Source organism: Verticillium dahliae, genomic scaffold (genome assembly GCF_000150675.1).
Source record: "Verticillium dahliae VdLs.17 supercont1.11 genomic scaffold, whole genome shotgun sequence".
Classification (NCBI taxonomy): Eukaryota; Fungi; Ascomycota; class Sordariomycetes; order Glomerellales; family Plectosphaerellaceae; genus Verticillium; species Verticillium dahliae.
Genome location: NW_009276930.1, coordinates 832,103 through 842,875, shown reverse-complemented (window position 1 = coordinate 842,875; position 10,773 = coordinate 832,103). Strand labels below are relative to the sequence as shown.

Genomic DNA, 10,773 nt, shown 5'->3' with positions numbered 1-10,773 from the left:
GTACCCTACTGCGTTCCTCGTGAGCTATGCGCCATGACAGCCCCCTGTAGTGTCTTTGGTGAGGCCCGAGTGCCGATACCCACCAAGGAGCTTGGGCCGTTCACCAAAGCACTGTCCGACGAAGAATAAATCAATTACCAGTTTCAGAGGTGGACTGGCACGGCAGACCAGGTGTCAACATTGGCGGAGCTGAGGATACTCATTGAATTGGGGAGCTGGGGCCTTGTTCGTCTTTGTTTGTCACACAATGGGAGTTTTTCTTTTTTTCTTCTTCCTTTTTTTTCCGACCATTGATCGGCCCACGGGTGGTGCTCTCATTTAGGGCGTGCATGTGCCGGACTGACGGGTCCTAAGGCTGGCCAAGTTGGCTTCCAACAGCCGCGGGGCACGGCTTGGCTGGTTCCACAGAAGTGCGGGGTCATCCGTGTCGACCTCCACAGACCAGCGTTTACGTCATGTACCTAGCAGGTACTTGTGCAGCGCAGTAGAGCGCAGTAGAGCCTGCCACATGGCGCTGATCGTGTGAGCTTTGAGGCACAGACGCTGAGAGCAACCACTACCACATGGGTCGGGCCTACCCTTCCCTGCATGGAGGTCTACTCGCGCAGTAGCACACACATCGTACCGGCAGCAGGAACCAAGGGTCTTGGCCTACCAACATTAATCCCACCTGCCTAACGGGTAGGACGGTGGGAAAGGGCGTTTCGACAGGTCACGCTACCATAGGTACCTACCTCCACCAAGGTAAGGTACTGTTCCCCTGATCTACTCGTGTCCATGACACCGTGTACCCACTGCAGTATGAACTGCTTCTATCAAGGCAGGAATCTTGATAGAGGCAGAAAGCCTTCATTCCGCACACCTGTAGTCTATCACTATGCCGCCTCATCTGCAGCTTCGTATGTTTCGCCTCTGCACCCACAGCATGACCACCATAGTACATGCAATCGAACGGCGGCTGCATGTTCGACTGTCACAAGCAATAACTGACCCAAGTGCTGACATTCGGTACCTACCTTAAGTACCTTACCTACCTACCTACCTTAGGTACCGTAGGTAAGGTAAGGTACCTACCTAAGGTCAGGTACCTTACTTTAGGTCGGCAGTGAAGCCAAAACCCCTCATAGATGAGCTTGATCACTACCAGCCATTGATATGGGCTTCGCACCTCGATCCAGCAGGCTTGAGTTTGATGCTGCATTGTGAGAACTGATTTCGCTCCAGACCGGCAGCTCGGGTTAACGACTTTCTTGCCGCACACCCTTGGCCATATGCGCGCATGCACAATTGCTTTCGCTGCTTTCGCAAGAGTGATCAGCCCTCCATTTGGCCATTCAACTGTAACCCATCATCACCATCACCAATGGCTGTCGCAAACCCACGGCTGGACTGGCGGTGTAAGAGGAAGTGGGCAGGCCCGTCATCCCGACCGTCGCCAACACCTGCTCTTTAGCGGCATCATGGCAAGGCCGTTTCGCCCGTTTTGCTGGATTCTGCCCAATACCACCTATCCACGAGGACAAGCGCAGGCCTCCAAATGTGAAAGACTGCGAGGTTCAGTGCACACTGCCGGCATAAGGCGGGCTTGGAGGGGGGTTATTTTCAAGCGGCCGCCATTGGACGTCGCGTTGTGACCGGTCGTTCTGCCCAACTGCGTGCCATATCTCTTCCTTGTCGTCGGAGGCTGATGGGGGGAGGACGTGGTCGACAGACATGGAATCAGGGGTGTGGACGCATCCGCGCCTTTCTCATTTCTGGGTGCCTATGTGATAGTTCTGGGATTTGAGGCTCTTCAAACTGGGTTCTTGCGTTTTCGTCTTGCCCAAGCTCTCAACACGGTTGGATGTTTCTGGGTATAAGTACCACGGCTCGTCGCTGTTTGGTCATATATTCCTAGACCGCCATTGAAGTTTTCATCCCCTAAAGTGACTCGGGGAACAGTTGTGTCACATGCCTACGCTTCGAGCAGCGCTTTTTCACCTTCGCTCGACTGACTCCGACGCAACCCGCCATAACGCGCTATAAGCTCTATACTCGTTTTCAACACAAAAATGGCAAGCCGCGACAATCCCACGTCCACCCAGGACTCGGCATCAGCCGGTATGTCCACCTCGCAGTCCACCTTCATCACCCAGCAGCAACAACCCATCACAACCAGCCGCACCTCCCCATCTCCCAGTCAATCCGCCATTCTCTTTCCACCAGTTCTCTGGAACGACGGCACGCAACCTGAGAATGATATCGCGACCGCAGACTCTCTTCCCACCACCGGCGAGTCATTCGTGGCACGAGCTAATCTTGCCCCCATGGTCGCTGGCATCGGGGGCTGGGCAGATCCAGACCTGGGAAGATTGAGTGATCTCAATATCGACATTGAGAAGGAGGTGCACAAGTATGAAATCACCTTTGGTCTAGTATGCTAAGATTGCGACGCTGACGCGCTGGGAACAGAGGTGATGAGACCAAATAGAGTCGGGTCTGAGTACAGCACGCGATGGGCGCGTTGCACCACAGATTTCGAACTTGACGGCCAGTCTAAAAGTGGTACTGGAGGGGATGGGGACCCAGAAGCTGGGTGGGAGGCCTGACTTGGGCGCAAGCAAGTAATTCCCGCTCGGCAATAGAAGCTTGTCGGTGTGCGTGGGCGTCTGATGTTCGATATGTACGCTTGTAACACGACATGTATACGCATTGGTCCTCGGGATAGGTAAATTAGAATTGAATGGATCAGGTTGACAGACCAACCGCTCGTTTTCATGCATGCACGTCTGCTGAAGAAATGTGTTGAAAAAGCAATAGCGGTGAGAAATGATACAGTCTGCTTTTGCAGGCTGAGATGCCCTCTTCAGAGTACCTACATCTCTGGGCATACGACCTGTCATGCTGAAGGGGGGGGCGGGCGGGGGGAGTAACAATACCCCTTCTTCAGCGCCACGTTTTGGTTCGCGTCGGTTGCCTCAATCTCACCAGACATGCGGCCCCATGCTGAGCGTCAAATGTTGCTCACATGTCCATTTATTGAGGTGGCCGACAGAGCGAAGATGTCGGGAAGCCGTGTTGGCCGGCCTGTACATGGCTATTATCCTTCGGCTAAGATTAGGCGGCGTATCGCCACACCGCCTACAAATCTTTCAGGTCGACTCTCCGCTTCGGTCAGCAAAAGGGGGAATGCGGGTCACTTGACTTTTCACTTCGGCAAGATGAATCATGCTGGCGATCGTCGCGTTGGGCCGCTACGAGCTAAGCTCGACCTGAGGATGAAGAGACAGAGAGAAGGGGGGTTCAAATAAGGGCATGTGTACTGCTGTTGGCACGGCATGGGCCTGGGGAACGAAGATCCTTCGCTGTCAGGGGCAAGACTCGGATCATGCTCCGGAGGACTAAGTCCGGTCATGGCTCCCACTGTTCTTCTGCTGTTTGGCTCGCGGACCAATTCTTGGCCAAAATCCGATGCGTTGTCTTGTGATAGACCCATGTACTGCGATTTTGGCGTTGAACAAGCTAAGTTTGCTGTTCGGAGTGCCACGAGACCTGATGGGGGCAGGAAATATGTTGTCCATACCTACCTTGGGTACCTAAGTAGGTAGGTAGGGCCGGGGCGTGTACTGAGGCGGGCGATCAGCTCGATGCACGCCGTGACGGCTTCTTTTCTCCTCCTCTAGGTACCTAGTTGCGGCTGCTTCAAGGCCGTTGGTGGTCAATCATTGCGTAAAAAGGATTCTCGGTTCTTCCGGCCGCTGATTGGGAGCCTCGGCCAATCTGAATGTCTGAGAAGATATCGTTTATTGGAAAGGTCGGTGTGCGCAATCAAGGGTTGGAGTCGTGAGGCATTGACGGCGGGACAACCCAATTGTGTTATTTCAGCGGTTGGTTTTCCGGGGAGCAGCCCTTGTTCCAGCACTCTGTCCTCACTTCTGCATCACGCGGACATGTCCTAACAGTCTTGTGACGGCTTCTGCGCCTATGGTCAATGACGGTCAGCATAGAAATGAGGAATGAATTTCCTTAAGGCCTAGGAATGCAATACAGCTTCTCTTGCAGCTTCCGGCGTACGCTTTCTTGTCACGTCTGGCCTGGTCAGGCAAGTTTTCCGTGCCTTGTCAAGGTATTTTTGTCGATTTTTGTCGAAGGGGTGTGTGCTGAGCGCACAATCGCGTCTGTGTATGTGTGCGCCGCCTTGGCTCCTTGGGCAAACCCTCCAACAGTGGCTGAGCAAACTGACAGCTGAAATGGTGGTTTGCGCCAGAACCCCCATTTGTGAGCCATGGTGCATTCGTCGCCTTTTCTTGACTTTCGGAATTGAAGGAACGTATAAGAACGGTTGATGAAAACCAAAATCCAAGCTTGAAGCCCTAAATCCGGCCACTATAACGTTTTCTCACACGTGAGCCCAGGGCTACCGAACACCTGCAGTACCGGCAGAGAGTAGTGGCTGTGAGCGGCAGGTTACTGGCCAGCGAGAGCGGTGACGGTCAGAGCCCGGCCACTAGGAAGAAGTCGCCTTTCCAAATGGAACTCTGCAAGGTTCTACCGACCTTACCACCGGGTTGGGAAGGATGCTCCTTCACCACTGATATTTCAAGAAACAGGAGTGATGGTGTCCCAAGTCTAGGCACCCCATCCTTGTCGTGCATACGTGCACTGCCTGCCGTATGCAATGCATCTTCCGTTCGGTACAGCAACATAGAGCTAATCGACCAATACGTAGGTGCCTAATATGTGGATGTATGAAGGCAGGTGACCTGGCAGGGGTGGTCCTGAAGGCAAGGTTCAGCCCGCATCCGCGTAACAGAGAGTGAGCCGTTTTAAAGGAGCTAGCAACTTATCGATTAGGGAATATGAAGCAGCATCGTGCGTTGTCTGTAACACCAACACATCCGGACGAAAGGAGAAATTGATATCCATCGGCGAGGTTGCTCTGGTTGCTCTTGAGAATGGCTGCTTTAAGGTAAATAAAGAGTAAGTCCCGGAAGCCTGAACAATCCTCTGGTCCCTTAAGCTGCAAGACCAACTGATTACCCGACAGGAGCCGGCCTCCTAGACCGTGAGAAGGTTTGATATTTCTTCTCAGAGCAAATCTTATCTTGACCGCCTTCGCCTTCAAAGACGCTAGCAAGCCTCACAGCCAGTCCGAGTTTCTGTTTCCCGCTGCCGTTTTTTCAGCACAGCGGAGTACTTTCACCCCCACCAATAACAATTTGATCTCTCGCTCACTTGGTGATACTCCAAGTCTGACTTGCCCAGGAGGTTTACTTTCCGGCATGGGACACCTCGATGCTCAAGTCCACGCCTACAGCTCCAAAGAATTTGATTAAGAGCAAGATCTCAACGTTAAGGCACCCACAGCGCGTTCTCCAGACACAAAATCAACACGACCAACACACGGAGCCCTACCTTCAAACCTGGCGACCGTGTAGTGGCACTGAAGAAGAGCGGATAGTGGGATCACGTATGCGACAGGAGGGGGCGGCGAGGTCTGAAAGCTGATGCAGAGTGAGACTGGTGGCGCCCAATGGTACGAGAAGATCGTCATTGCGTCTGAGGAAGACGGAAATCAGCGCTGTCGACACATAAAACATCGAGGCTCACCAGCCAGAAGGAGGCGACATGGAGCTCCTTGGGAAGCGGGTCAATTCTCTTACCAAAGATGGGCGTATTGAATCGGTAGGCTGGGCTGAATGTCAGAAACATGATGAAATATCAAGTCAGTTAATCGGATGGGTGATAATTCCACGGCATACTCACCTTGTGGAAAAATAGCTACTAAAAATGACACGTCGAAGTGCGGGCGTTAGCCGACCTAGGTGGCTCTCCCGTCGCGGCGGTAATTCAGTGACCTCCGGTTTTAAGTCTGTCCTTGTTACTTTCCCATCAAATCTTACCTCTAGAATCTTGTTCTTGTTCTTTATTTTCCTGTGCTTCAGCTTGATGTGGCTTTAGGGACCCAAAAAGAGTCGAACCCCCGAGGCCCGGTACCGCCGTGTCTGTGGTCGTGGCCTATCCCATTAGTACTTGCCGTTTCCCCTTTCGCTCACCGAGCTGTGGTCTAAAGGGCCTAAGCAGCAGCAGAAGCCAATAGCTGGAGGCGAGTATGGTCCTGTAGATGGGTCTTCAACGAGTTTGCTTGCGCGGCCAGGGGGTAGCACCACAGGATATGCATGCTTTTTAGTTCAGGGTGTGGGACGGCCAAGTGAGAGGTTATTGAAGGACAGTGAGGCTTACGTTCTAGCTCGATCGGGTGGACATGGACATTTCTTGACAATCGTCGGGCGCAGGCCCTCTGATGTGAAGTATGATAGATCATTGGATATGGGACAACGTTACCTGCAACGTAGTCTCAAAGACCGTGGTTTGGCAAGGTGTCTTGCCCCAAAGCTAGAACCTACCAAAGTATCCAGTTTGGCCACAAAGTGTTCCGCAGCTAGATGTCAAAACGGTGCTCGGAAGCTCTACTCGATCGCATCTCTCTTTCTCAATGCCGCTGACTGCCTGGTGAGGGAGGGATCAAGCCCGTCGTCATGGGCTCTTTGTATCCGTATGGAGGTGGAAGCCGTCGAGCATGGTGTATTGCGGCCCTCATTTGCCTCCAGGGCAGCTGACATTCTGTTTGAGGAGGCTTTCCGGCGTTAAACCCTTTCCAGGTCCGTCAAAAGAGCTTTGGAGGGCACGCTGGAGTTTCGTGATTCAGTTGGTCTTCTACAGCGTCTATTATTGTGAAGGACCATGTAAAACTCTCATTTGGGTAGATCACAGTCAGCAAGTCATCTGTCAACGAAGAAAAAGGGCATTGGGGGGCAGACGTTGATAATTGAGGTTTATTGGGCATCCTGCGACCATGCCCTGTATCGTCGGCCCGAGCGGATGCTGGCCTCCTTCTTTCGCTTCAGTGGCCTGCGGATGTTTTAATGATCTATTCATCATTAACCAGAACTTTCGGGATGCATTTGGTGTTGACAAGTTCTTTCGGGGAGTCACCGACGACTGTGTCATGAAGGCTGTGCCATGAAAGGGCACACTTCGTCAACGTGAGACTCAAGGAGAAGAAAGTCCAGTGTCCCGGTCTATCGAGAGACTAGATTTGAGATTATATCGAAACCGGGGGCCAGGTTACAAGATTCGAACGTCAAGGACATCGGATTCTCAGACCTTGAGCCATCAGCGGATACGTTGCTCTTAACAACGGAGAACTTGAGGCAACTACTGGCGTTGCAACTACTGTTGAGGCTGCCATGTTCTACTTGAGACCTACGTATCTAAATTTCGTCATCCATGGTGTACTGGTTAGGAACCTTCTGTCTTGCAGACGCAAGGTCGTCAGTTTGGTCAGGCTGTATTGGGCAGCTTTTTGGCGTGACCATACAGGCCTGACAAGCCACGTCGACAATCTGCGACGTGGCGAGCATTGGTTCAGCTGCACGAGCTTCGGAAGTGCTATCGACGAGAAACCTGGTGCCTCGTTATTTGTTCGCTCATTAGAGCCTTCAGTTTCCTTGTGGCTGTCGTGCTGTACGTCGGTGTTGTGCCCACCCTCGAAGCCCAGCACGGAAGCCTGGTAAATCATCTTTAGCAGATTGCCTCTGGACCATCCATAGGCTGGCATTCCGAGTCAGGCCCTCCACACCAGAATTCTCGGGCGTCCCCGAGAATAGGGCTCAGCTCTCCGAAGGTCCAAGTATGACGCCAGAATCGTAAGTCGAGGCGAGAGTGAGCATGAAGCAAGTTTTGTAGTCAAGTTACGAAATGGATATCTAGCCGGCCTATACTACCAAGGTCAGCATCTATACGCCCCGCCCTCTGGCCAAGCCCCCTTATCCCCTACCCTGACGCGAACGCGACTGTCCTTTGCCGCACCAAAGCATTTACATGAATTATCCTAGTAATCAAATTCCATCCATAGAGGGCATACCTGTCGGCAGCCCGACTTCTATCTCGTTCATTATGGTCTCATCTGTAGCAATGCTCGTCATGACTTCTTCGGAACTGTACCCAGTCCAGTATCCAGGATTGATCTGTGAGGCCTTCTTCGCGCGGTAAATCTCCTGCGCCACGCCCCTGACCTGCCCTAAGGCTGTATCGGCTGCTCTCCAAACAGGGGAAAGCTCGCTGAGCGCACCAATATTGAGCCGCAACTGCTGACGCAGCTCGTCGTCGTCATGAGGGATGTAAATGAGGGCCCATCGGCAGAGATGAACGATGGACGAAAGTGTGATAACACAGGTGAAAAAGTGAGTGTGCGATAACAGTGGGACACGGTGGGTGATCATCCTGCTGATTTCGGCGGCTGAAGCTACAGTATGGTTCGTGTGGGCATTAAAATAATCGCCCGACGGCACCGGGCGATGGGGCGCACAAGACGTGACGGAACGGGTCGGAGACGAGTCGAGCTGGGAGTGCGGCTGGTGCAGCATGATAGACGTCCTACCAAAACAACTGATCAGCAACAACTCTGCAATTCCTAACGAGAGACTACTTACGCATGTGTCATCATGCTAGCCTGGAAGATCATCTCATCAGACTGCAACTTCTGGCTGAGCGCATCGCGCTTGGCAGGCGGTAGGTGCATCCTCCAATTTGTCAACAACGCCTCTATGCGGGCCAAATTCTCATCCTCCGGTCCAAAGATGGGCGGGACACGCATGAATTTCCCTAGGTTGCGACCCGCGGCAATGCGGTAAGAGAAAGAAGAAAATTCGCGTGTCTCGCCTGAAAACTCACGGTCTTCAAGGTCTTCGAGATACATGGGCTGCGGGATATTCTGAATACAACTGTAAGCAACGCTGGCAGGATGAGCGAGATTGTGCTTTTTCTACTTACGCCAGACAAGAACTGATGCTCCTCGCAAGGCAGGCCAACGTCGGCAGGGACGTCGAACAGCAGGAAATTCGTCTGCCGATGTACGCCAGCCACCATGCCATCTACGACGTACAAATCCCACCAGGTTCTCCGCCAGCTTTCTTCCAATATCGGTATTCCGCGCCCGTGCACGGTGGCGTATGCGCGGGTGTTGAGCTCAATCTCGAGAGCGATGCGCTCGGCATCAGCAAGCAGCTGCCGAGCCTTCTCCTGCTGGCAGCTGCCGTCGGTGCCTACGATGAGGAGCGTGAGTGCCTGGACAAGGAAACCATCCTTCTTCGTTGAAGGATCTTGCACGAGACGAATGGCTTCGTCGAAGAAGGCCGCGCGGGCTGGCCCAACATCGACAAAGAGGGATCCCACCCAGCGCATGGCAGCCAGGAGGGGCTCGATATCCGCATCGCCAAGAACGCGGAACAGCCATGCCTTTGGCAAGACGAAGGGGTGACCAGCATGAAAATGTCGATAAAACGAGTCGAGGCAACGCTCGGCGGGGGTTTGGGCAGGTCCCTGCGTCGGGATTAGGCCGCCATGGTGGCTCAGGCTCAGCTGGTTCGATTGATAGCCATTAGGGTTACCGAAGGGCCGGTAGAGCTGCAGGTTGTGGATATCGCTGAGATGCGGCGTGGCTGCATATGCCGCTTGAGGCGTGTTGGGCAATACCGGACCGCCAAGAGCGTAGGGGGCCATGGAGACCGGCATGGCAGCGGAGGTAGTTGCTCCCAGCAGCATGGGACAGCTGTCGCCAATGCTAACGGTGGAGGTGGGCGGTGACGAGGATCGAGCTCGTTTGTTCGGGTTGGCGGCGGTGCCTCGTCGCGGTCCCTTGTAGCCGCGGCGGGACGCGACGTAAACGCATTCCGACTCGGACGCTCTGCAGCGACCGCAAGGGTTCTGCCCGTCGCACTTGAGATGCTTGCTCCGCTGCAGTCATCAGGTCAGTCAGGACGAGTACGGAGACGTAGCAGGGGTGGTGGTAGTTGGGACGCGGGGTTCTAGCGTAAGCCGGAGTCGCAAGGCAAGGCCAAAAGCATGGTGATATGACTCTAAGAAAGGGGCATCTGGCATACGCAACCTAAACATGCTGCCGGGGTGGTCGGCGGTTGAGTCGGGCGGGCTTCACTGGTCGCCGAGGAGGTGGTGTTCGGTGAATCGCGGGAGGCAGGCGGTGTTGTGTCGGGCACCAAGATCGAGGGGTTCGGGGATCCATCACTCATGGATGCGGGATTCGAGAGTGGAACCTCGGGGTTCAGGACTGACATGGATTCCATCGTGAATGCACTCGTCGGGGATTGAAGATGATCTACCCTGTTCCAGATTCGGCACTCGACTGTCACAGGGCTGGCAATCGTGGGGAGTGAGTCTCGTCGTCAAGAGAATCGCGACAGTCGCCGTAGGTGCGCGCGCAGGAGAGAGTGGTTGAGCTAGGAGGAAAGAAGCAGAAGAAATTGAGGTGTTCCCGTCAAAGTGGAACGAATATGTGACGTGCGACGTACGCGCATGCCCTCAACGTTTCGCTTTGTAGTACGCACGTGCAAAACGGTCGTACTTGGTGTAATGCAGGCGCCGCGTCAATAGATGGGGAGTGCGTTGCTGGAGGGGTTGGGTCGAGGTTGGAGACCTTGTCGTTAAAGACGAGGACCGGAGATTTGCCCAAAGCCGTCTAGTTCGCTGGTTGGCTGAGAGAGGACCTCGAACAGCTCCCTTTTGCCAGGCGAAAGAAACAACAATTGGCAGATGAGGCTAACAAGAAAGTGATTACAGCGGAGGACACAAGAAGTGCAAGCTGTCGAGACGGTTGGACGGCCAAGGATTCAAGGAGGAACCTGGTGAGGAGTCGCCCTCGGTTGCGTGCGTTTCGGCGTAGCAGATTGATTGAAACCGAGTGCGAGTGGATTGGATCGGTGTCCAGGGTCGTAC

At 53.8% G+C, this 10,773-nt stretch overlaps 2 protein-coding genes across 2 annotated transcripts; one reads left to right on the top strand and one right to left on the bottom strand.

Annotated features, from left to right (window-relative positions):
* Positions 1-2,051: 2,051 nt before the first annotated feature.
* On the top strand, positions 2,052-2,423 carry VDAG_05904 (uncharacterized protein; the record flags this gene model as incomplete). Its single annotated transcript, XM_009655301.1, has 1 exon — positions 2,052-2,423. One exon carries the CDS (start codon positions 2,052-2,054, stop codon positions 2,421-2,423), a length of 372 nt encoding a protein of 123 aa, XP_009653596.1.
* A 4,830-nt stretch (positions 2,424-7,253) lies between these two features.
* On the bottom strand, positions 7,254-10,124 carry VDAG_05903 (C6 zinc finger domain-containing protein; the record flags this gene model as incomplete). Its single annotated transcript, XM_009655300.1, has 7 exons — positions 7,254-7,292; positions 7,361-7,453; positions 7,511-7,593; positions 7,907-8,418; positions 8,475-8,755; positions 8,815-9,777; positions 9,924-10,124. 7 exons carry the CDS (start codon positions 10,122-10,124, stop codon positions 7,254-7,256), a joined length of 2,172 nt encoding a protein of 723 aa, XP_009653595.1.
* Between the last annotated feature and the right edge of the window lie 649 nt (positions 10,125-10,773).